Raw genomic sequence first — 26,433 nt, forward strand, 5'->3', positions numbered from 1 at the left:
CGCTGCCGTACGGCAGGACGGAGGGGACAAACTTCATTCATGTTGTTTAGAAAGGGAAAAAAAATCTATATCACAGAAATGTTTAACATTAGCGTATTAGCTTATAACCTCTAATTCCCAACACTCTTATATATCTATGAGAGAATATTTGTACATACTTGCCGCTTCCTTGATTTATATACAAGTTTTCAAAACATCAAAAATATTTTTTAGATGTTTTGACGTATATACAATTTAAATCTATAATAATTATTATGATTTATTCTAATTTATTTGTTTGTGTTTTTTTTTATTAAGTTTTTAAAATATTTTTAAGTCCACTACGCCCTGCGTGACGTCACGACTCAAACGCGGAAGTGCAGTGCTGTGTTGCGGTGTTTTCATTCACTGCTCGCGGAGCAGCGCTGTTTATCTGTGAAATTTGCGGTTGATTTTTACAGTATGGTAATTGTTGAAGCTGCCCGCAGTGATGGAGAGGATCCGTGCTCGTGTTCCGTTCGGTGTGTCCGGCTCAGCTGAGCCTGTAAAGCTGCGGACACGGAAATCTAAACTGTACAGTAAAAACCCTGCAGGGTGGCGGGAGCGCGGTGAGACTCGCACACACTGTACAGCAGAGCAGAGCGAACAGAGCAGGACTCCAGTGACCTGCACAACTCTGAAACAAAATGAGGTTTTAATAACGCGTGGCCACGAATTTATATATTGAGGCCACAGATTATTATATTGAGTTAAATTTCTCATATATTGTGGGCTAAATATATTAATTTGTGGCCTCAGTATATTCATTTGTGACCTCAAAAAGTCGATCGTGGCCTCAGTATACTAATTTGTGGCCTAAGTATAGTAATTTGTGGCCTCAGTATATTAACTTGTGACCGCAAAATAGTCATTTGTGGCCTCAGTATATTAATTTGTGGCCTAAATAATTTGTGGTCTCAATATAGTAATTTGCGGCCTCACTATATAAATTTGTGACCTCAATATAGTCATTTGTGGCCTCTGTACATTAATTTGTGACCTCAGTGTAGTAATTTGTGGCCACATCTTATTTAAAAAAATAATCACCATGACACCTTAGGGGCTCCATAAGTGGGCACTGGCCAAAATGAAAAATCTAACCATCACTACATCTTCTGTAAACATGCCTACTTACCTCTTAAACAGGTCCTGCAGTCGTCTCTAGTCTAAATTGAGATTTCCTGGTTTAAAAACTGTGAAAACCCTTTGTAATAACGTATCTTGAAGGTTGAAGTGATTTTGAAGGACTTCAATACAGACAGACTGTTTGATTTGTTTTCCCGGGCTGAATCAGTCATTTAACAAGTAAAAAAAATGAAGATAATATATAACCTATGTCACTAATGCTAGCTAGCATCACAGATATATTTGTTAGCCTCTAGCTCAGTGGCTCGCAGTCAAGATTTGTTGAGTGCTCTAAGGATTCCTGATGATTGTACGCTGAAAAAAGTCTGACTTTACTTAATTCAAATTTCTATATCGGTTCCACATGAATGAAACGTTACATTAAGGGTTTTCTTTCAATTTACTCACTTTTTGGTGAGAGTTGAGTTGATGTAATTTTATTCATGTGGAACCAACATATTTAATTTGAATTAAATAAAGTCAGAGCACTTTTTTTCAGTTTACAATCATCTCAGCGCTCAGTAAATCCTGACTGATAGCCACTGATATATGATGTATTTGCATAATGCATGCTGGGTATCGTAGTGAGAGAACACGGATGGACAGAAAAACCAAAAACAGATACAAAGTGGTGAAGTCTGTCTAAACGAAGAAGCCGACAAGCGCAGCTCTGCACTGCAGAATATTACATAACATAACAAATACCTTATTAAATGTTAGTTTAAGGCCAGAATGCTCCTGGAATAATGTTCAATACTAATGTCCTTTACCTCTCCTCCTATTGAACAGGCTTATCTGTTGGCATAAGCAGTATATAGCAGTGTGTGACACCTGCTGCAGAATTACTTTAGTAGTAAATAGCAGAAGTCACTGTTTTTTATCATCACAGGTTTCTTCGGGGTCAGCGTAACGGTTTTCTCTGTGATATTTCGCCTCATTAACTGCTTCCTGGTCCAGACCAGCTTTGTCCCAGATGAATACTGGCAGTCCCTGGAAGTCTCCCATCGAATGGTCTTCAAATATCCTCTCAGCTGCTGGCTCACTGCACGCCTTGTAACATGCATATCGTATCTAAGTCATATTAATTTTTCGTAACTACATTGTGATATTTTTTACATAAAAACTCTTTTGCTAGTAATGTAAATGTATGGCTGCATAGTGATGCATTAATGATTCAGCTGCATTCATTTTGTTTTGAAATGCCAAAATCAATTAGAATCAAGTATAATAACAGTAGTATAGTTTATAATAAAGTGTGTGCACGTTTTTTAGCTTAAACACATGAAACTTCAGGAAAAAAGCTTGGTGTATTCCCAGACAGCAGACAGGTTTGGGCCGATTCTGGCTTTCCAATGTGAATGTTGATTGACAACCAGGTAGATGTTTGGCATGCGGGCCAGAATAGGGCCAGATCCTGGACAACTTCATACCATTTTGCCTTGTGTCTACATTTGTGGTACAATTCTGGTGTAAATATTGTGGACCAACAATGTAGTTGGGCCAGATTGGGACCAGATTTGGGCCATATCCTTTAGTCCTATTCACTTTACAGTGTGTGGGCCAGATCTGGGCTGAGGACCCAGTCGTATACTGAACCAGAACAAACCAATGATGTGGCCCACATCTGGGCTGTTTTTATTCTCCATATATTCCTTTACTCTGTAAATAGTTTTTGTATCTAGCATAATTGTTAGCATATAAAATAATTATGAATCATGTCAAAATAATAAAAAGTGCATCACGTTGAAATTTAAGATGTCATGATGCATTGAATTGTTTCCTAAGGAATCTTTAGCCATGTTAGGCTACTATCATTAGCATGTAATTGACAGACATGTAGCTTTGAACACTTTTTCTTTTCTATGTCTTTAAACCCTTGACTTGTGTTCTTAAGTATGGCTATGAAACCTGGGAGTGGAAGGAGGGTATCCGAGGTTACTCCTACCCGCTCCTCTTTGCTTTACTGTACAAGATTCTGGACCTGCTGCATTATGATACGGTTCAGCTGTTGGTAAGTGGTCCTCAGCATATCGCACCAATACAGACACATGCATTAGCAGCAGGGCTGTCACTATCAGTTATATTGGTAGGCAAGTAAACTATTGTTTATTTCAAAACAATACAAGTAAAGCTCTAGGAAGACTTCATTAAAAACAATAGCAAAAAAATGCACATAAATGTGTCCATGAGGCTGTTTCTTGCTGTAAGAGATCAGTAGGAGAATTTAAAATATGCACTATACAAACTGCCCCCTAATCACTGAGACAGTAAATATTTTTAAAGGGCCAATATCCTGTTTTTCTGCTAGTTTATTTTTTCCTCTTGCGCTTCACTTATAGCATTTATGTGGTTGTAATTCATTTTTAAATGACTATATCTTATTAAACTATAGAATTAAACAGGCTGTTTATGTGCCTTTAAGACTGATCTATGTAAATGAGCTCTGTTCTGATTGGCTGCCCTGAACTGGACATATTTCAAAATGAAGTCCGGGCTGAAACACTCCTTATAACGTCAGTGTGAATGGGTGGAGCTAAACTGCTATAGCTGATATATGTAAATGTGCGGTTTTTTTGTGACATCACAGAAACAGAATTCAAAACAGGCTGTTTTGCAGCTTAGCTTCTATATGTGAACTATAACGATGGTAACGATGGACAGCCTTAATTTGCACACATTTACGCTTTGCAGATCCTGCTACCTCGAGTTCTGCAAGCGCTTCTTGCAGCGTTTGCTGACGCAAAGCTCTATGACCTCATTCGGAAGTGGGAGAGTCCAGATGTAGCCAAATGGACGGTAAGAGAATTTTATGTTTCTTTTTGATGTGAGTAAAATCTGGCCATTCTTTATAAGGATCCCTGCACTGCATGGTTCAGAATAGACCTGGGTGATATGACGATATATTATCTGACTGTTATTCAGCTCATTTGCTAATATCACTATGTTGGCTAAACTACGCTTACTGTGGCCTTCCAGTGGTCAAGTGTTGGAATATGTCCAGAAAGGTGTTTTAATCATGTGCTGTATATCACATAACAGAACATGTCGTAACATGCTGTAATGTGGCAAGAGAAGAACTGGCGAAAGTTTATGCAAATGAGCTGAGCAGTGACCAGGAAGGTTGTTGATGCAGTCATATGCAAACGTTTGAACATCCCTGGTGAAGTTACATGTTTTGCTTATGTTCACTTAGAAAATCAACAAAACATGTCATTTGACCAGAGCCGGACACATTTTTGCATGCTATCGTATGTGGTGTTGTAACCGATTGCATGGCCTGTCGTCCTTTTATCTGTTTTTAACAGTTGCAGTCATACACTCATGAAATCTGCTACCCACATTCAAGAATATGTCCAAAACATCCTTGTAATTCCACTGTACTGAATTGTTTTTTTGCTTTTATTTGTTCCGTTTGTGTCTCCAGTACTTCTGTCAGCTGTGCTCGTGGTTCACCTGGTACTGCTGCACCCGCACCCTCAGCAACAGCATGGAGACCACGCTCACTGTCCTGGCTCTCTGCTACTACCCTCTACACGGCACCAAGACACAAAACAGGTCAGTCAAAATGTGCATCTGGACACACACAGAGTTTCACAACGTCAGCACAGGCAGTAACTTTTAGTGTGGCTGCTGAACTAAACCATTTGTATTGCTGACATCATTGTGAAATCAGTATTGATGAAATTTAAAGGGCCCACATCCTACATTTTTCTTGTACTTTATTTTTCCCCCAGATGTCCACTTATAACATTTGTGTGGGTTTATTTACCAAGTTTAGTCATAATAAAAATTTCCAACCTCTCTTTATCACTTAGAATTCAACAGGATGTTTTTGTCGGTCTACCTTTAAGACTAATATATGTAAATGACCTCTGTTCTGTGTTCTGATTGGCTGCCTTATTCGAATAGCAGTACGGGCTGAAACACTCCTTATAACTTTAGCATGAATGGGTGGAGCTAAACTGCTATAGACAGAATAGGCAGATATAATTTAATACATTAGTATTTGTGACATCACACAAGCGATACATTCCAAACAGATTGTTTTTGCAGCATAGTTTTCATATATGGACTGTGGGATGGAATGGCACAGTTTGAAACTTTTTTCTTCCCCCAATTTTCTACCCAATTCCACCCACTAGTTAGGACTCCCCCATCACACAATACCGCCAGTGCTAGGAGAGCGAAAGCTAGAACAGGCTTCCTCCGAGACCTGTGAACCGCAACCAGATCTTTTGGAACTGCAGACAACGCGTCATTGGACAGCCGATCACACTCGGATGAAAGCGCCAACCGCTAGTTCTGTTACGCCAGCTAGCAGACGCCTGCGCTGTGATGGGGGAGAATGGGGGTTCATCCCACCCACCCAGAGAGAGCGAGGCCGATTGTGCTCTCTTGGACTCCCAGCCACGGACGGCTGTAGCATCACCAGCGACCTCCTGATGATAGGGCCAACGCTTCGACGGTTGCGCCACTCGGGAGCCCCAAGAAAGAACAGGAAAATTCTGATTTACTATGGGCTCTGGATGATGTATGATTATTTTTATTCTTTACATGGTTTCTTGCTATTTTGCCTGGGGTGTGCATGTGTGCACTGTGGGGCATGGTGAAATTCTTCCTTGCTCATGGCCACCAGCCCCTTGGGTTAACTTTTTCCAGCAGAGACAGGCACTACTGTACTATTCTAAGTTGAGGCCTGGCTTTTTTCATTCTCTTTGTAAGTTGTAAATTTAAACTCCCTGAGAATGCTCCGTGTAACTTTGCCTGTGTTTGCATTACATACATAAGGTTTCAGGGTGTCTTCCTCTTCCTCTTAGGGAGTTTTTCCTTCCCACTGTCACCTTTGGCTTGCTCATGGGGTCTTGGACCCGGATTTTTTTTGTAAAGCTGCTTGGTGACAACACCTGTTGTAAAAGCGCTATATAAATAAACTTGACTTAACATAAAGCGGCATAAATTAGTTTGTTTTAAATTAGTTTGTTTTTTAAACATCACTGTCCATGTACACATCACTGTGGTCATCATGCAGCGTGGGCAGGGTGTCTAATAACAGATACGGGTCACTTGCACACACCAATGTAAACCGTCAAGGCAGAGAGTACAGTTGGCTGGTAGTGTGAAAGCTACATTGCTTTTGAGGAACTCCTTACAGACCACCTTAAAAAGTTACGTTTGTGGAACTGTCTAACCCAGCGGTCGGCAACATGTGGCAGTTTTACTGACCTGTTGCGGCTCCACAGCTGAATCAGATTTTTAGGGAAAAATAAAATAATCCTCCTTTACAGTAAAATAAAGCTCTGCTGATTGTTCAACAATAACAATAAATGGTCTTTAACACTGGAGTTAATGTAGAACTGCTAAATCAACCTTTGACCCTGAAGATCAGTGCGCAGACTGCTGGTCACCATATCAACGCAGACAACAGTCTCACCAAGCTAGTAGCTAACGAAAAGACAGAGAAAGATGAACATTGATAATTTGGAGACGAATGGATTTACTTGGGATTATTTTATGGGATTATAATCACTCCAGCTGGTTTCCTGATACATTTAATCTGCAGGGGGAAACACTAAAACACTTAGTGTCAAACACTATGAAGTCACAAAGCTCAAATCAGCTTCCTATTCGCTAGTTTCTCATTCAAATTTTCCTGTTCCACCTTAAATGGTGCAGCAGTTGCATTCTTGCGCCTCAGGCACCATTTAAGGTGGAACAGGAAAAGTCAAACAAGAAGCTGGTGAATGAGAAGCGACTTCAGCCTCGTAAAAAGTTGAACTCTGAGAGACATTTTACAAGAAACTGTTCTACTGTTGAGGTAAAGTTTTTCCTGTCAGAGATGCGAGAAAAGCAGCTACAGCTGAGCTAAAGTTTAAAGCGTTTTCGTTTATATGTTTTAGTCTATATTTGGACATATTAGGACATAATTTCAGCCAAGAAAATGTTACTTCAGTAAAATGCACATAAAATGTTGTGGACAAGGACAAAATGGCTCTTAACCTTTGGGTTGCCGACCCCTGGTCTAACCACAAAACGTTCGTACGTTGCCACTAGACTTATGCTATCATCGTGTATCATATTCATTCATATTTACGGACAGTGACGTCCTGTTTACTGTTAACTTAAAATCTTTCTGTGTCTCTGTTGTTTTCTCTGGTAGCTGGAAGTACTTGTTGCTGGTGTCTCTGGCTGTCGTGGTTCGTCCGACAGCTTTGATTGTGTGGCTGCCTCTGTTACTCCATCACCTGTGGCGTGAGCAGAACAAGCTGAAGCTCATCACTCAGCAGGGACTTCCTGTTGCGTAAGTGCATCGTGTTCTTGAAACCAGTGGTGGACGAAGTCCGGAAGTTCCGTCCGTGAGTGAAAGTAGAAATGCTTTTTGGTAAAATATTATCGGACTGAAAGTAGAGTTACTCTAATCTGTATGTCCACTTAAGCGAATTATTACAGTGACTACATTATATTATTTTGATGAACTTACTCTTGTGTGCAAAAGTTTCGGCACCCCTAGTCAAATTGCATATTTTGTTAATTTTCTGAGTGCAGATAAATGAACACATCCTCTACAGAGGACACACTTCTGCACACTGTAATGCACAAACACTGTTTATTTGCTGAATTTAAGATGTTGAGGGGAAAAAAATGCGGCCTGTGAAAAAGTTATGGCACATTTAATATGTTATGGTTACATTTTTCCAATATGTTACAACAATTTGTGCACAAATGCCATGTTATCCAGTGTAGAGATTCACTTGTGCCTATTACAGTGGCATTTCTTCCAATGTGTCACTAAAAATCTTGGTCTGATCTGCATGTTGTTATACATATTTTAGCAAAAAATAAATATGATGAAAATGAAGAAGAAAAAGGAAGAACTATGAATAACTGTGGCATAAGTCAACAAATGATCATAGTACAGTAAAGAAGTGTAGAAAATGATTCCATGACAGGTCAGTGCTTCATTACTGACTTTAACTAAACAAAACACACTCTATTTTGGGTTTATTTGAGTTTTAAACTGTAATTGGCAGTTCCCACATTTAGGGAACCAAATGACACCAATGCCAATGTTTCACAGTACAGCACAACCTCAAGTATATCCTAGCATAATTATCATGTCTAGCTGTGATGCCTCACAGTTCTTCTACTTTCTAATCGTACTGTTTTTTACTTGAGTTACCAAAATTATTTCTACTGTCACTCACAGACGTTTGTCTACAGTTGCATCAAACAAACGTTCTTCCTCAGGTGCTTTTATGCATTTACAGTTCAACTGTAATAATACACAGACCATTCCTTTCACAGGGCTCTCACTCTGCTGTGCTCTACACTGATAGACTGCATATTCTATGGCAAGGTAAAGATTTTTAAGTCACACATTGATCTTATGGCTTAAGCAATATGAGGGTGACAGGATATGCAATATGTAGGATCTTTAATCTTGTATTTTGCTGTTTTGCTATACATTTGACTTACATTATATATTCATGTCATTAATATATAAATGTAAATGTAATTTTGATGTCAAAAAATGACAAAAATATGGCAAAAATGAAAAGAATATTTATTTTTTCTTTCCACAAAACAAGACCGTATTAGGCCTGGGCAATATAACGATATTTATCATCATTGTGATAAATCACACTTTCCTGAGCATATTGTGGAAATCATCATTACCTAGAAACACTTCCCAACTGCATTGATTACAGAGAGAGTATCATTAGTCCTGTTTAATTGGATTCAATGCAGCTCAGTGTGTGAAGTGTTGATCAACATCACTGGAGTAGTTTTTGATAGCAGTTCTTAAATGTAGCACTACTTTGTTCCAACTTATCAGATTTCAGCAGAAATAACTTTTGTTCAAATCATGATCTCCTTTTCTGCTTACAAACACAAATGTGGTACAGATTAAAAGTTTACAATCTGCACTTTGCACAAAGTTTCTCTTGTTGAGCTTCGAGTGAGAAATAGTTCAGAGTAAGAGGAGAAACTTTGAGGCATATAGACACTGGAAAGTTCAGAACTTATTTCAGATTTGTTGTGTCCTCACAGTGGATCTTCGTCCAGTGGAACTTTCTGAAGTTTAACGTTGTGCACAATGTGGCTGAGTTTTACGGGACGCACCCCTGGCACTGGTACTTCACTCAGGGGTTCGTGGTCATTATCGGCCCTCACCTCCCAGTTTTTCTGCATGGATGCACGTTGGCCTCCAAGAGACACAGAGTGCTGCTCATGAGCATCGTGTGGACGCTCCTGGTTTACAGGTGATGCTGGTGGATAGATTCTTTTAATACCACAGAATATGTGGGTGGTCATTTTTGTTCAGTGCAACAGAAGACAGTAAATTTCAACAAATACTTGACATTCAAAGAGTTCTATAAAACTCTACCCATTAATATTCATCAGGCATCTATCATTACCTTTTTCAAAAAGTATATAGTACATCTTTTATATATACATAAATGTGTATATATATATATATATATATATGTAGAGAGAGAGAGAGAGAGAGAGAGAGAATTTATATTTAACAGAAAATTTACAGACAGCTAAATCTAATATCAGATGTTTATTCCAGCTTCCGTTCTGTTCAGGAGACTCACTTTCAGTTCCTCAAAGAATCTGCAGACACACCTCCAAAGTTCAGTCTTAGAAGCTGGTTGATGATTTTCTGAAGTAATCAAACACATTCAGTGGTGTTGAGGTCTGGACTCTGGGGTGGTCAGTCCATCGTTCAGCTTCTTTGTTTGATGTGTCCGTCTCCTTTTCTCAGTGAGGTTCTTCTTGATCAGCTACACATCCTTTCAGACCCACAGCGCTGAGTCGTCTTCTCACAGTGGAAGGATGGACAGAAACACCTGTGGATGTTTTCAGATCTGAAGCAGCTTGATTTTCTCCTCTCTCTCAGAGATGAAAGCTTTAAGTGCTGTTTATCTGATGGGGGCAGTTTTGGGGTCGACCAGCTCTTCCAGGTGGTTGTTAGGAGGCCCATTTTCTCTGTAGCTTTTATTTGACCTTCTCCTTCCTTATGCAGGTGGATGATCTTATATCTGTGTTAGTATCTGTTTGATCTGGAAATCTACCCAAACTCATCTTAACAGAATGCCAGTGATGCCTTTGGGAACAGTTTGGAACACAGCTGGAGCTGGTTTAAAATAGGAAGGATGGCAGAGTTAAAGTAGGGCGGACAAACTAAATGCTGATAGATTTGATATTATATTTGGTGTTTGTGTATTTGTTAAATATATGTTTTAAAAATGAATAACTTGTACTTGAAAGAATGGTACTGTACTTTATTGCTAAACTGAGATATACTGTATGAATTTTCTTACAGCTTTTTAGCCCATAAGGAGTTCCGCTTCATCTACCCTGTGCTACCATTTTGTATGATATTTTGTGGTAAGTATTTAAAACTCCAAAAAATTAAAGCCATTTTAATTTGTGAAGATATGCTTCACAGTAAAGTGACCAGTGCTCAGTTAACTCTTACAGCATTCACTGGAGTCTAGCTGAACTGTGAATTACCTCTGTGACACCTGCCGTTTTGAATAAAGTCTGTCTGTCTATCTGCCAGGTCTGTCTTTGGTGAAGCTGCGCACCTGGAGGAAGCCGGCTGCAGGTGCGTTAGTGGCGCTGAACCTGATTCCAGCTTTATACACAGGGTTAGTCCACCAGCGCGGAGTCCTGGACGTTATGGGTCACCTGCAGCACCTGTGTGACATCACTGACCCGCAGAGCTCACCTGCACCGGAGGTGCTGTTCCTCATGCCCTGCCATTCCACCCCACTGTACAGGTGAGCCACTTACAGCCAGGTGTCAGGTAACCACATACAGGAGTGTGGACGCACCTGACTGTATGTTTTTTTTTCATAATTTTAAAGTCATTTTGACGGAAGGGTTTGTGCATGTTTCTAAGACAAATATGAACAGTACATTTCATGCCTAAAGTTTGTGCACCCTTGGCCAAATTACATATTTTGGTAATTTTGGAAGTGAAAAGAAGTACGTACAACCCTTGCATATTTAAAAATAAAATATTTAATGCACATGTACTTTCTGTTTTTTAAGTTAACCAAATAGAAAAAAATAAAATAGTAATTGTGACATGTGCAAAAGTTCGGTCACTCTACTAAGTCAGTACTTTATAACAATCATGTTTGGTAGATATCACAATTTTTCCAGCCAGCTAGGAGTCTTTCTGTCCTGCTTTTAGGAATTTTCACCCACTTTTCCATGCAGAACGCTTCTAGTTTTAGCATCAGTTTCTTGACTGCCTGGATCACATTTGCCTCCAGAATTCGCTGATATTAACTTAAATCCATTCTTCCATCTAGCTGTGCAATGTTTCTTGTGCCATTGACATAAGAGCATTAAAGATCCAGCCCTGCTTAACACTTAGCAAGGTGTTCCCTTCATCAGTTGCTGCTCCTTTTTTCTCCAAATACACCTTTGGTGACTCAGTAGCCAGTGTGGTGTGAGCATATGGGTATCTTCTTCAGTCTTGTTTGAAAAGCATGTCAGGTCGCTCCTTATAAGTGTGCCAAGAGTGTGCAAAGCTGCATTAAAGCATAGGGAGGGGGTGCTTTCTAAAATAAAAGACAGGAAAAAGTTTTATATGTTTATCACTTTTTTGGGTTACTGCATAATCCCCTATGTGTTCTGAGTATGCCTTTAGTTTTAATGTTTTTACTACTGTTCTTAAGTGACTTGGACAAGTACTGCAAAGATTTCTATGAACACATGAACATGAATACATATTTTAAACCACTGATCAAACCAGGTGGACTTAAATCTCACACCGTGTAACTTGATTTATTAGAAGGCAACTGGTTTTGGTCTATAGAGGATTTTGTAATTCCACCACTCCTTATATTCTAGATGGAAACTGATTCTGGTCTGCAGAGGATTTGGTAATTCCACCACTCCTTTTTTCCCCAAAGCTCCTTTTCCACTGTGTGTGTAATAAACAGTTTAGGAAAGTCTTGGAGAGCAGTGAAGACGCCAGAGGATATTTTTGCTTCGCTCACATTCGGCCTTTTGTTGAAAGGCACTGCAAATCATGTTTTGCAGCCATGATATTTCAGAGTTCCTTCCCACAGGCTACGGGCAGGGTTTATTTATCTAAACTGGCTGACTGTGTGGTCACTGTTGGCAAATGCCGATGAGAGATGGCCCGACAACTCGGTTTTATTTATTTTCGGTCTTTTCTCACTCCCAGCCTGAATGGTGGAAACATGTTTCATTTGTATTTGTCTCGTCTTCTCATACCAAGGATGAATCCTAAACAGCCGTGTGCAAACGTTTGGGCACCCTTGGTCAAATAAACCGGTGTTGTTGATTTTCTAAGTGACGATAAGTGAACACATCCTCTACAGAGAACACAATTCTGCACATTTTAATGCGCCATTATTGCTTATTTGCTGAATTCAATACATTAGGAGACAAAATCCACAAAAAAACATAGAATGTGGTGCAAAAGTTAAGAGTTAAACTCAGCAAATAAATAAAAATTGTGTTCTAAAAACGAAAGGAATAAAGCCATGTTTGTATGTGTTCCTGTAGAGGATGTGTTCACTTATTTTCACTTAGAAAATCAACAAAACGTCATGTGACCAGAGGTATTCAAACTTTTGCATACGACTGTATAATGTCATCAAGCGCAGCCTGCATTTTTATGCTAAAGTTATATTAAGTTATAATTATAATAAGTTAAGTTATGCAGAATTTATTAAAAAAAGGAATATTACACATTGAACCATCAAGACTGAATGATCTGGACTTGTAGGAGATAATCTGGAGTATCGTGAGACAGCAGGCATGGTGCAGATAATGTTAGAACGATGGTATAGTTGAAACATGATTTGATCCGTTCATTAGTTTTCCTCGTAAGACATTTGTTCCCAATAATGCTAATTTTTATTAGCACGTCTATGGGGTTTGTAATGTTAGCACCAAACTAGCTGTAGTGCACATTCACTGGCTCATTTATGGCAACACTAGCTTGAATATGGGCATTGAATCTTTTAAAAGTGATTCAGGTAACACCATGAGTAACATGTCAGTTTCCTCCCTTTCAATGATGCACATAAATGCTACCTGAGATTGGTAACAGCTCCTCCTTGTGGAGAATCTAAAGCCTGCTAAATACACAAGTAAGGGTGTCAAGCCAGGTCCACAGGTATTCCACCTGAAAATATGGATTGTGTTTGCTTGTCTTTAGTTATAATATAAATGCCAGAGCTAATTCAGTGCAGTGTAGGCTTGATGATTTTTTTAAGTTCTGCATAAATAATAATTTGACAGGAGAACCACAAATCATCTGCAGTTGATTATTATGATTATTTAATGATAATATATCACTGCTGTTAGGCCAAAACCTCTCCATATCTCCATTTTTGTCATTTTTTTAACATCATTTGAAAAGGTCAGTTGCCCTTTGTGTCATAATTTCATGATGAATAAAATTATTGGAAAAATTATTTATCCATTTACTTCAGATACTACTATTTAAGAATGTTTTTCCTTGTCCTGTAAAGTTACCTTTTTAGAGATATGAGGTTTTATTCAACACCAGCGATATGATAATTCTATAATTATTATGATGGGACATCAGTATATTCCTTAGTTATAAAGAACTGGAAAAAAATCCCATATTTAACACTAATGTTAATAAGAAATATGAGGGTGTTTTTTGCAGCCTATTTTAAACCAGAAGAACCAGGAAAGCGATGTGAAGTTTGTCCAGTCTTCTTTCATAATGTTGATGTAATATATAAAATATATATTATATATATACAATATATATAGATATACATTCTTTAAATTGTCCTTTTGATAATATATTTTTGCTTATATTATTCAATAAAAAATTCACAGTGTCGTTCTTATGGTTCCTCTAGCCACATGCACTGTCCAATCAAACTGCGCTTCCTGGAATGTCCACCAAATCTCACAGGAGGTGAGGATTACGTAGAGGAAGCAGCCGTGTTCTACGCCGACCCTCTCCAGTGGCTCAGGATGGCTTTCCCATACAAGTCTACACTGCCCTCACATGTGGTCTTATTCGATCCACTTGAGAAGGTATTAAAGAATCAGAAAAAGCTAAAGCCAGCCGGGGAACCCCACCCATTTTTAAAGATTTCTGCAGCTGTTTAGACAACAGGCTTGTTGAGGAATGTTTGATTGTAGAGACTCTGATTTCTTTACAGTGGTGGTGATAGGAACCAGGGGTCGCCATGACTACAACACAAATATAGACATTTTATTTACTATCCAGAACCACCAGTGAACCTACACATCCTTTTTATTTTTTATATGGAATGTTTATCGTAAAATAGTGAAAAATCTGAAAAAGATTTGTGCCTCACAATGTCCTCCATGTACCCCTCCACCATGAATGGGCTTAAAAAATAAGTCTGAGGCAGAAACCTTCTCGAATTTATCATAAAACAATCTGTGTAACAGCATGACTATGACGTTTTATGTTCCTGGCTATTAAGACCGAGCAATAGTCTGTAGAACCTCTGGATGACTTTGTTTACATCTTAGCCACTTAAGTTATGCAGAAAGTTTTAAAATTTGGTGAAATTCCCCTTCAACATGAGCACAAATGAGGAATAATGTTTATATTAATGACTCTACTTTGTCCAACCATTCATTGTAGGACATTTCGGCTTTTCTGGACGGAAACAGGTATGTGAAACAAGCTGAGATATTCCACACTCATCTTCCGGAAGGACGGGTGGGGAAGAAGATTCTGATATACGGACAGTAGCTCAAGAGCTCACAGAATCACTGGACCATTGATGGTTTTTTTATAGTGATTTTTACAAAGTTGAAACTGACACTGTGCAACTTTTCTAATTAAATACTTGATTTTGTAAAAGGTGTCATTTCATCTCTTTTCTTGACTAAATACAAATTAAGAACATCTTTAAAATCACCATTAAAGGAACGGTTTGGCAACAAATCCAATGTACCTGATTTTCCACTTACCCTAGACGTAGTCAATCCACCAAGACAGATTTGGAGTCCAAATTTTTGCTTCTTTACTTTAGGACTGGAGCAAGAAAGCTAATGTTGCTAACAAACATTAGACTCAGCAGTCACCCAAAGAGCTCAGATTGCACAAAACCACCAAAATTCACCAAAACGCCTTTAAACCCACTCAAACCGCATCCAGGTCTTCATTAAGGTCACGCAGACTTGCTGATGTGGTTTAGAACACGGACTTACTATGAACTAAAAATGAACAAGACTTTACCGCTTTAGACAACACCAGGTAGGAATGAGCAATATGGCCAAAATATTGTAATGATACTTCCTGATACATGATAGGCATCACAGTATTTGATCAGTTGGAACAGACTAAATAGAACCTGCAGTGCCACATATCAAAACACTATACCAATAATAATAATAATAAACCCATAACTACAGTGATTTTTATTCAGAGTTTTACAAACTGCCAATTAAAGAGACCTAATTATGTTCTCTTTGTAACAAAACATGCAGTGGTCAGTACTGACGATATTCATGCTATGAAAAGCTTATTGTGACATAATTTATCACAATAATGATATTGCCACCATGCCCTCCCCTAACACCAGGGCAGGTAGTAGGACTGATCTTGGATCAGATTCCTCCTTTTTTAAGACATTGTTACAAATACTGATTCCAGATCAGCACTCCTGAGGTGGTTTAAGCATGAAGTGGCCTTCCAGTTTTATTTTTATAGCTCACAGCAAGTCATAATGTGGCCTGAACTACTTCGGCAGGTCTGCGCCACCTTAACAAAGACCTGGATGCAGATTGAGTGGATCAGAAGAAAGTTTTGGGCACGTGGGTATTTAAAACAAAAGTTTTGGGTGACTACTGACTTCTAGTGTTTGTTAGCAACATTAGCCTCAAAGCTCAAGTTCTAAACTAAAGAAGCAAAGTTTGGATTCCAAACACGTCTCGGCTGATTGACTACATTTCGGATAAAAGGACAACTGTGTAAATTTGATTTTTCGCACAACTGTTGCTTTCACATTACCTTCAGTCTAAACTACAGACACACACACATTATCAAAGCCGCTTATCCTTCTGGGTCGCAGGGGGCGCTGGAGCCTATCCCAAGACAAGAAGACAGGAAACACCCTCAACAGATCAGTCTAAACTATAGGAATATTTTATGGTTTAAAAGAAACACAAACAACATATCAGTTTTTAATCTTGAGTTTTTATTCTAGGGACTTTCGTGCATAATGATTAGCGCGACAGCAAACAAAAAATAATTACATTTTGCAGAATTTCCAGAAAACAACGCTTCAGTTGGAATGTTACTTAACATTACAAGCGCAAAAAAAAACACATTGCACACAAGATGGCAACTTCAATATTTCACGCCTCTGTATTATTTCTAGTAGATAAATTCTAATCAGTGTTGACATTTAGCAGCAGTAAGAAAACCAAAGCACACGGAACAACACACCAAAGGAAGGTATCTCCAAAAATGATTTAATGCGAAGGTTCCCGATGCTACCACAGAGGAATTTTACAGCTGAAATTTCAGTAGAATAAATTCTAAGTGCTTATTTGGTCCTTGCAAAAATGGAATATTGTCTTTTTCAGCTGATTATCAGTCCATAGTTAACTGTAACTCCTTTACTTTTATGACATATACAGATTATCTGATATAAAGTAGTCCAATTGGATCACTATTATGATTTTCAGAGTTTTTTTTTTCTTAATCAAAAAGTTCGTACTTTAAATTACGTGCCTTCTCAAACATACGATTATGATTCATACAGCAAACTGGCAAAAATCACTTCTAACAAGGAAAGCCAGAACAAAAATCTGTCTTATAATGAACTTGTTTCTTAACAAACTTCTTTCTGCGGACCGTCTAAGAAAGCTTTGACAAAGCGACATTGACTACTGCCTGTATTCGCACCTAGTGACAGCTGACCGCAAAAAACAGCGACAGATAGGGAGCACATTCAACCAGCATTTATATTTGTGCAAAATCACAAAAACTGGGGAGGAAATGCTTTTATAAAAAAAAAAAACCTCCGTTGCAACAGGATCACTTTAGGAGCTACAACAGAAACAACTAAGATCTGCATTGTGTGCTAGTATTTGGGATCGAACGGCATGGGCCCCAGCTCTATTTTGACGTCAGCAAAGTGTCTGTCGGGGCTGCGTCCCGAACGGGCCCATTTCCTGTCCCGCGGGTGCAGAGGGCGCGAATGTTGGTGCTTTCGCTGCTGCCGCTGGCACGCCTGCTCCGCTTTGACCTTAGACCCCGGCCCTTCCAAGGGTCGACTGTAAATTTACAAACAGCAAACGTTTTTTAAAAGTTTTTTTTTTTTCCACCATAAAGCTTCACGCGCCGCTCACAGCAAGTCATTGTCAACATGCAGAGGCTACTGTGTCTCAGACCTAGTAGTAAAAAGGCAAGAGAGGAAAGCGGTAAGCTCAGGTGCTGCAGACAGACATGCAGCTTATAAAAGCCCACAGCACACCAACCCGAACACATTCCAACAGACAGTCTCGCGGGAACAGATGTGATCTCACGACAAGAACGTGTGAGAGGAATTAGAGCCGAATGATCTGGGGAAAATATCTGATTGGAATTTTTTTTGCCAAGAAGACCAGACTTTTTTTTTCTCCTAGAAGAATTTTACAATTTTACAAATGACTTTTACCAAGAATTTTTGGCCAAGAAGACCAAAAAGACCAACAAAACCAAAACCTTTTCTGGCTTGAGGCTTGACCCCCTGAATGTAATGTGCCAGACTGCCAGTAAGGCAGTTCACAAGCTCTGTTATTGGGTTCAATTTCCCCGTTTTTGATAAAGTAGGCTATTACTTTGAAACATTCTGGCTCTTGCTATTTGAAAATTGCACTTTCTTAAATTGTGATTTCCATGTAAAAATGATTAATCTTTAGTCCTAGTGGGTGGGCAGACTTGTCAGGGTGGGAACAAACCGAGTGTGTAATCTCAAAACCAATCCAACGGCTCGTGAAGGCTGATGTCCAGAAACAATGGAAATATATTTTTTATCTAACGTGTTGGCACATCGTCCACCTGTAAGGAGATAACAAGTCCTCGTCGCCATCCAGTGCTGTACCAAATAGCTTATTAGCTCCTCTGAAGAGGCAGCCTCTGTTACTCTTCCAGCTAGTTTTAAATGAAGGAACTTCTTTTAAAATATATTCTCTGCGGTCACCTAAAAAAGGTAATGCATACAGCTAGAGATGGGCAATATTACAATATTTATCGTAATGAATTGCATCACAATATGTCACAATGTGCTTTTCTGAGCAGTCAGTACATAAAAAACACTTCCCAATTGCTTCTTTGATTAAAGAGAGCATAATTATTAATGTTTAATTGCATTTAATGCAATACAGTGCGTAAAATGTTGAATACAAATCATTGGATTCATAGTTCTGATAGTATTTTTGTGACACTTTTTTGTCTGTTCTAACTAATCAATGTCATAAAAAATACATTTTGTGACGTATCATGTATCGTAAAAATCTTGTTGAAGTATCGCAATGTTCCATTTTGCCATATTGCCCGCCTCTACCAACAAGTCGTTAACATTTAAGGCTACCCGAAAATGCACATCTCATCTTAGCATGGCTGAAAAGTCCCCCAAAAAACTCCAATTAAGCATGTACAAAACATATTACATGCAGTATAAAAAACAGATAAAATGGATAGTTTTGGTTCTAAAATGTGACTGACTGAGCTGTGTTTGCAGCGGTTGTAAAATACTTGATCTTTGACCCCCTTTTCAACAACTGAATTCTGTGTTATTGCACCACGTCACCAAAAACACTGTGCTGTAACTGGAATAACTCGCAGAGACCACCAAGTGTGCTGATAAATGAAGTACGAACCCATTTTGTTCAAACTGAGAGGCTGACAACTTATTTTCTTAGCTAGAACTGGGCCAATCAGTGATCCAAAAGGCTACAAGGCTCCATTGATATCATGGGAGCAGCAGATGTTGGTGCAAGCCAACACCAAAATTTTAAAAAGTTGTCCCCAACTTCTCGTCACGAGATCACGTCTGGACCTGCAAGACTACCCCAAACACTGAGTTAGTTCGTTGTACCTGTATTTGCTGAGATGTCTTTAGAATATTCCCTCCCATTCACATGGGTAAAGGTGCCTTTCCACTTCTGAGCATTCGAAATACAACCAACTGCTAACACTGAAACATTAATTTGTCTTGAAAAATGTTGGGCCAGTGTGCTTAAGGCTTTAGATGATGATATTAGATGTTTATACCTGAAAAAATATTGATTAAATGGATAAAACAAATAAGACTTCCTTACCTTGGGCCGTATCGTTTTAAATATGTATCCCCAAAGAAGTGCCTGTATATGTAATCATCCAGATCTTCAAAAACTTCATCATCTCCACCCTGGTACTCATCCATATCCTCCAGGTAGTCTTCGACGCCGCTGACAAAGTCCGTGAACAGCATCTGGTCATGAATAAAGAGTCCGTTATGGAAGAAATTATTGATAAAGCTCTCCAGCTCCCTCCAGTGGTGGAAATGGCCCACTTCCTGCTGGAGGTAGCTATGGAGGAGCTGGTTGAACTCGTCTGCTCTTATAGGGTCCATGGCTTTGTTGAAGAGGCTCATTGACTCTTGGTAGGCACAGTCGAACACGCCGGTGCACCCTTTGGGCACAGCTCTCTGTCCCATGATTACTTGTTCCTTCTGGGCACCTGATTTGCGTATGTTGCGATCCGCCTGGAAGGAAGAGGAGTCCACTGTGGATTTGCGAGGGTGTTGGTGCAGAGGCCTGTGGTGCTGCCAGTGGGTATCTTCCGTACGTTTGTCACTTTGCTCTTTGAAACCCTCTTTCTTGAATTGCTGCTGTTGAATCTTTGCATCCTTCCTCTCATGGGACCTCTTCTGCTGCGGTCGTTGGCTCCTCTCGAAAATGTCCAATGCCGAGTCCTTAAGGTGCCGGAATGTCGACTTGACAGAATCCGAGAACTTCTTAAGGTTCTCTTTGACAGCTTCTTTGGCCTTCTTGATCTGCTCCTTGTGGTGGTGCACAAACTCCTTGGTGGAATTCTTCACCGCATCAAAGGTCTCCTTCACCTTCCCCATCATTCCTTCTTTGGGTTTCCTGGCCTTGATCTGCCTGTCTCCTTTGGCTCTCTCTTCCTTTGTTTCCACATACAGACGTTCCCACAGATCCGAACGCTGCTGCTCAAAGCTCAGCTTCTTCTCCAGTTCCTGAAGTCGTGTCTGGAGTTCTTCTGTTTCAGGGTCCTCATCTGTTCCAGAATCCTTCTGGCTCAACTCCTCCAGCTCCTCCCTCAGCTTGTCCGTCACCTTCCGCTCCTTGTCCAGCTCCTTCCGCAGCACCTGTGCCTCTGCCATCAGTGCCTCCTTCTGATTGAGGAAGCTCCGGACCCTCTGCTTTTCCTCCAACAGGTGGTCCTTCAGGCGCTGGTTCTCGGACAGGATCGAGTCCGCGCCAGCGCCTTTCTCCTCGAGCTCGCGGATCTGAGCACGGAGGTGCCGTAGCTCATCCTGGAGCACAGATAGAGATGCCTCCTCACGCTCCAGGGAACTCTTTAGGGCCTGGTTCTCCAAAGCAAGGTGCTTCTGGCGAGACTCCATATCAGTCTTGGCCTGTTGAAGCTGTTCAAACAAATCTTCTCTCTGTGCCTGAAATTTGACATGAAAACCAATGAGAAATGAAACTGATAAACCAGTTAATATCACCTGTATGGTTTCTCTGAATATGACATAGGACTGGGCAACAGGGCCAAAAAAATAAATAAATTTTACAGTAAATAATTTCAACATTAAGAATATCTTGCTAGCTAACTCTAACTGCACCACTGGTTTGTGCTGTTGTTAGTGAATAGCCAGACTTCTGCTTCCACCCTAGTGTGCAGAAGTAGCTGATGTTCACACTTAAAGCTTTTGACACTAATAAAGAATTGAGAATAAGACTGATAATCATTACCATTTTATCACCCAGCCATTTAGTGCAAATAACACAACCAGGGAAATGCACAGTAACATTAATAAAACAATCAGACATACCAAAAACACGTCAATGGTGAATTTTGTTGCAGCAGTTTTCTTTTTTGAATGTAAAGCCATGTCAAATTTTGTACACTTGTAACTACTGAAACCAGTAAAAAGGGTCACCTGCAGTTCAGCGTCTTTGGCTCTGAGATGCTGGTTTTCTTTGGTAATCTTATCCATAATGCCTGTCAGGGACATCACCATGTCTCGCTTGTCCTCAAGGTCTTCCCTCAGACTTTCAACCACATCCTGAACGTACAGAGACAGCAACGTCAGAATGGGCTCCTGCACTACGACTAGATCAGCCTTAGTCAGATAAGCTTAAAGACCCAGTCATACGTGCATCTGCCAGCGAATTTTTGCAAGCGGAATTACCTTCATTTCAATAGAATTTGCCATGATGAGCGATTTTGTGTTACAGACTCCTGGGGCAAATTAATTTTGAATGCAAAATTCTATGTCCTGTCAAACTTTCATATGCAAATTTGCATCCTCAGCCAATAGCAATACTGCTTTTGCGGTAATGGAGGAAAAGCTCATTTTAGCAGAGTTTTTGCATGAACTTGTAAGCATTTCATAAGACAGAGAGACTGCATGATACACATTCAGGCAGGAGACTGTGATGTTAGCTACTTGGCTAACTGCAGCTACACACGACATTTTTTTGCTACAGATCAGTGTGTACTATGCTGTGGCAAGTATATAATTACCTGAAATATTTATGTTCACTTTTCTGTTTTCACTGTTTGTGGCAGGCAGGTTAGCCAGTTTGCTAACAGCTATTTGTGCCCCTTGGCTAATCAGAAATAAACACAAATCATCCCACTGCCACTAAATTTTTTTCTACAGGTTAGTGTGCAACATGTATATTCTTTTGTGAGGTTATTGTGTGTATGGATAGCAAGCTAGCTAGCCTGCTAGCTGCACCAACATGGAAGGTCCAATCTCGGTCATGTCCATTTTGCAAGGCGACGCAATCTGCAAATGTCTAGTCCGACTGCGGCTTAAAATGAAAAATCTGGTGAAAAATGACTTCCCCTTTACTCCAAACATCAGCCAACACGTTTGGTGACTTAAGTTTGGTTCTTGAGTTTTTTACTGGAGGTACACGGCTAATGTAGCTAATAAGTAATGGAGGCTTATACCTCACCAATTAGCATGATGCTATCTGCATGCCTAAATAATAAAACAGTTGCCTCCAATTGCATCAAACTGTTAAATAATCTCATAGCTATGTTTGTGTATATAAGATACATTAATCTCATTGTTTCAGTGCAGAAATAAAGGTAGTCTAACAAAACCTTACAGACCTTTCAGATGTTTCAAATGAAGGTAAAAATATGACTTGACTGACTTTGAGGGCAACAGGGCTCTGCAAGTCTTGCTAGATTCTCTGGCCAGGAAGTTAAAGCTATCTCAGTGGCAGTAAAACTGCTTGTGGCATCAAAGATGAAATTACAGAGAGGCGAAGATGGACGTCACTGAAACTGAAACAAAGTTCACCAAAGAGGGCATGCAACAGGAGAGGGGACAGGACCAAGAACATCACAAAACCTCAACCAGCCAAATCCCTGGAAAACCCAAGGCGTTCCAAATTCTGGCCAAAACTGACACTAATAGTAGTTGCTGATACCTTAAAGGGAGCTGATTTCTAACCATTAGAGCACTGAAACTGAGTGGTTTTCACATTAATAACCCTTTTTGACATCAAGATTTGATCATTATTTATATCTTTTAAAAATATGTAATCCTGGGCAGTCCTCAGTGACAGGGAAGTTTACTTCTGTTATTTCCTCCATACTCTAAACATGATGTTTCCAATAATTTGGCTGCTTGAACCCAGATCCTTGTGCAAAAACAGAATAGGATTTCTCAGCCCCAGTCCAGCACTTCATCCGCCACCCTGCATATTTCAGCACTTTCCCTGCTCTAACAAATTTGATTCAGACCTTGCTGACAGTGTCTTTCTCTCTCCGACACTGATGAAGCTCTCGAGTCTCGCTCAGCTCATTCACACGGGTCTTCTCCACCATCCTGTGCCTCTCCTGTATCTGCACCGTGCCTGTAACACATACAGAAATAAAGCACTAGTGTAAAGCATTCACTAACTACATGTTACCACTTTATAGTGGCAATAAAACACATCTTTGTAGTCCAGAGTGGACAGAACTGTTTCTGTGGAGAGTCTCCTTTCTTATACATAAAAAAAACTCATGAAATTTTAACATGAATTCCTGGACCTCTGAGACTAAAACACAGAAGGAACTGCAGTTGAATTATGTAGTTCATTGAGTTCAACAACTACAAGTTGTGACCAAATATTATAATGATGTTTAGGTCTTTTTATTTAATTGTTAAAAATCTGTTGCTTTCCATACCAAGGTCATAAGATCAGTGTACATTAAACTGCAGATGTCATTTTCTGAGACCCCACATCTACTATAATTCGAGGCCAAAAAACTTTGCTCAGCATTTGTGTCCTTCATGCTGCAGTGCTTGGACCCCGGTGATTGCCATTTGAGGTTTAATTTGTAAAGGTCACTTAGCTCTCACAGCGGTTACAGTCCACAGAAATAAACCCAACACAAATTCCAAACACAGACTAAAGGAGGCAGACTGTCTTGGTTGCTAACAAGGATAATTTACATATATTAACCTTTTCTCATCTCTTTGAAAGCTTCTGAGGGAAAAAAAACCAAACGTACAAAAATAAAGCCAACGCTAACAAAACGTGAGAAGAGAGCCAAGGACAGAAGACGTTTAATTTAGCAATCAGATTTTTCCTACAGTGTTCAAGCCCTGAATGATTACCTGAACAACACTTGGAATTATTATTTTCATTTATTCAGTGTTTATCATGTTCTTGTATTTTCTATAATTTCATCAGTTTTCATGTTTTTTTGTTTTGTTTTTAATCTAATTAAGACAAAGAATACACCAGCAGTCTGGCCTGTTTGCTGGACCGCCATCAGAGATTTCACTGTTGTATAAGAGGGCCGTTTAATTGCTGGTTGTTTTGCTTAGCTTCTGTTTTGGTAGCCTGTTTAAATGCCAGCGTGCAAAGTCAACATTCTCTGCTTTAATTTGATGAGACCGTATTGGCTAATATCGCTGGTCAGTGCACTGCAAATACAGAGCTCAGTCTGGTATTGACTGTTTTTGTGAAGCCACATTCATGAGAATTTACATTCTCTTGAGACCGCAGCAAAAGCTAAAGACTCGGGTCTTATAATAAACCAGCTGTTCTTAATTCAACTGTGAGATTGACAGTTATGCAGGTTATTTAAGCTTTTTGTGACATGTACGATCATCATGCCTCGTAAATATATTATCATTTGAGGCCAGTGCTATGCGTCATTGGGGATAAAAACAAACAATAAAGCATGTTTGTATTCAAACAGAATTGCATGCTCTCAAAGGTGCTCCTATATCAAAATTCAGGTCACATCGCAATCACACTGTAGAACCCTGATCTGTTAACTGGCAGCTCTATTGGGTGTATTTTAGCAGGGAAAGCACCAAATCGTGCCTGACTGCAGCCCTCCAGGCCTGGGAGTGACTACTGCTGCACTGGTGTCAGAGTACTGCACTGCAAACCCATTAAAATTTTATTTAACAAACTTTGGTTAAACTAGATAGTAATGTACATGTTGTGTTTGATGAGTTGTTAGCAAACCGACTGTTTTTACTGACCGTAAAAGTGTCCGAAGCCCATGCTGATGGCAATGATAAGGGCGAGCAGGATGCATTTGTTGAGCGTCCCGCTGACCTGCCGCTGCTGCGGGGCGAAAATGCGAGCCTCCCTGTGTTCTTCTGCCTCGTCCTCAGCACCATCACCACCCTGACACAGGATTCATATGGTGTTTTACTAAAACACGCACACCAGCCGACAGAGGTGGACAATTCGGGTCCGGAAAATAAAAATCCTGCCCAGGATTTAGTCCCAACTGTCTGACATTTCTGGACCTGGACTACTCATCACTGTGCTGACCCTGCTGCCACAGCATTCATACATTTACTAACTAAATACACACAAATAAAATACCACTGCAAGGCTCGTTCTGTTATTCACCAAACATGTTTCTGCAGTAGGCTGATAATTATCAGCTCAGTTACTGAGCAAACACACACTCAACTACTGTAAATATCCTTTAGTTTCCCAGTCCTGCTCCTGAAGTGGCTCTGCTTTGGGTTTAGTGCTTTCTCTGCTCTGACACATTTGGCTCAAATGACTGGACAATTAACAGGCCCTTTATACATACTTGGAAATAATAATGGTGTGTATGGACAACCCAGTTCAACTAAAACGATCTTGTCTTTAACTACCAACTGCTTATTAAGTTTACCAATGATGCTGCTCACTGACCACTGCAAAAAACAAAAGATTGTTAAATCTTATATCTAGTCAATATATCTAATAGTTCTCACTATGAGATTGTGGTAAACATATTGTAAGATTACTCAAATAATTTATAGATATTTCTACTAATAAAATTGATTTAAAAATTACTTAATTGGCAGATGATGTTGATTATTTTAAGAAACAATGATTGAAACAAGTACAATTATCTGCCAAAGCAGCAAGATATATTCTTAGAATATTCTTTAATTGAGAAATATTAAATCTACTGACCGGATTTAGGATGATTTTTCTTACAAAAATCTATTGTTTTGCAGTGCAAGATAATGAACAGCAGGCAAAAATGCCTTGTCCACAAATATGCCACTTGTTGTCAACTCATAAATTCCCAATGCACAATAAGCTCCTTCGTGAGCTGAATCAGGTGTGCTGGAGCTGTTAAAACACTAAACTGTGCAGTGCTGTGTTCCTTCAGGAGCAGGACTGGAGCTCACAGAAGTTCCTGAGGAGTAACATAAGGTGCACCTCCTCTCTCTCCCTTTGAACCTCCTGCTGCTCCTCGGGCTCAGAGCCAGCCGTGCTCCTCCTCAGCCGGCGCCTCCTCACCACCGGACTGGCCTTCATCCCACCATCCTCATCTTCAGTGCTGGTGCTGCAGGAGTCTCTGCGCACGGGACGCTCTGCTGGGAAAACTACACAGACAATACACAAAGAAATGTAAACTACCATTCAAACATTAGAAATTGGAAAGTTTGATGGAGTTGTTTAGGCTGTTTGCTATCTTTTAGCTAGCTGACCAGCCTAGTTCTACTTAAGAACATAAGTTGCCAGCCCCTCCGTTTAAACAAAAAACGGGTTCTTACTTCATCG

The 26,433-nt window shown here is 39.7% G+C and overlaps 2 protein-coding genes across 9 annotated transcripts in view; one reads left to right on the plus strand and one right to left on the minus strand.

Moving 5' to 3' along the window:
• Window positions 1-328: 328 nt before the first annotated feature.
• Window positions 329-15,194, plus strand: pigb (phosphatidylinositol glycan anchor biosynthesis, class B). The gene is made up of 12 exons (XM_036584561.1): window positions 329-587; window positions 2,033-2,162; window positions 3,037-3,154; window positions 3,835-3,939; window positions 4,568-4,698; window positions 7,301-7,441; window positions 8,446-8,497; window positions 9,193-9,404; window positions 10,475-10,539; window positions 10,715-10,934; window positions 14,040-14,220; window positions 14,804-15,194. Exons 1-12 carry the CDS (start codon window positions 470-472, stop codon window positions 14,912-14,914), a joined length of 1,584 nt encoding a protein of 527 aa, XP_036440454.1. The 5' UTR covers window positions 329-469; the 3' UTR covers window positions 14,915-15,194.
• ccpg1 (cell cycle progression 1) overlaps window positions 4,541-26,433 on the minus strand; it is a 33,991-nt gene continuing 12,098 nt past the window's right edge. For 4 of the 8 annotated variants that reach the window (XM_036584556.1, XM_036584554.1, XM_036584555.1 and 1 more), the window contains 6 exons: window positions 26,089-26,255; window positions 24,897-25,044; window positions 23,153-23,265; window positions 21,327-21,452; window positions 19,477-20,834; window positions 16,344-17,448 (listed from right to left, as the gene is read on the minus strand). In XM_036584556.1, the coding sequence (XP_036440449.1) occupies window positions 17,256-17,448; window positions 19,477-20,834; window positions 21,327-21,452; window positions 23,153-23,265; window positions 24,897-25,044; window positions 26,089-26,255 (2,105 nt within the window). In that variant the 3' untranslated portion in view covers window positions 16,344-17,255. Of the gene's footprint in view, window positions 4,673-16,343; window positions 17,449-17,496; window positions 17,566-19,253; window positions 19,353-19,476; window positions 20,835-21,326; window positions 21,453-23,152; window positions 23,266-24,896; window positions 25,045-26,088; window positions 26,256-26,433 lie in introns of those variants that run through there. The other 4 variants (XM_036584557.1, XM_036584560.1, XM_036584559.1 and 1 more) reach the window with 4 other exon arrangements.

Source organism: Colossoma macropomum, unplaced genomic scaffold (assembly GCF_904425465.1).
Source record: "Colossoma macropomum unplaced genomic scaffold, Colossoma_macropomum, whole genome shotgun sequence".
NCBI classification, from domain to species: domain Eukaryota; kingdom Metazoa; phylum Chordata; class Actinopteri; order Characiformes; family Serrasalmidae; genus Colossoma; species Colossoma macropomum.

Excerpts from the sequence above, each read along its gene's own strand:
- pigb (XM_036584561.1), top strand. The coding sequence starts at position 470 with ATGGAGAGGATCCGTGCTCGTGTTCCGTTCGGTGTGTCCGGCTCAGCT. Across the intron at positions 9,405-10,474 it reads TGGACGCTCCTGGTTTACAG|CTTTTTAGCCCATAAGGAGT; the intron begins GTGATGCTGGTG and ends ATTTTCTTACAG. Across the intron at positions 14,221-14,803 it reads TATTCGATCCACTTGAGAAG|GACATTTCGGCTTTTCTGGA; the intron begins GTATTAAAGAAT and ends CATTCATTGTAG.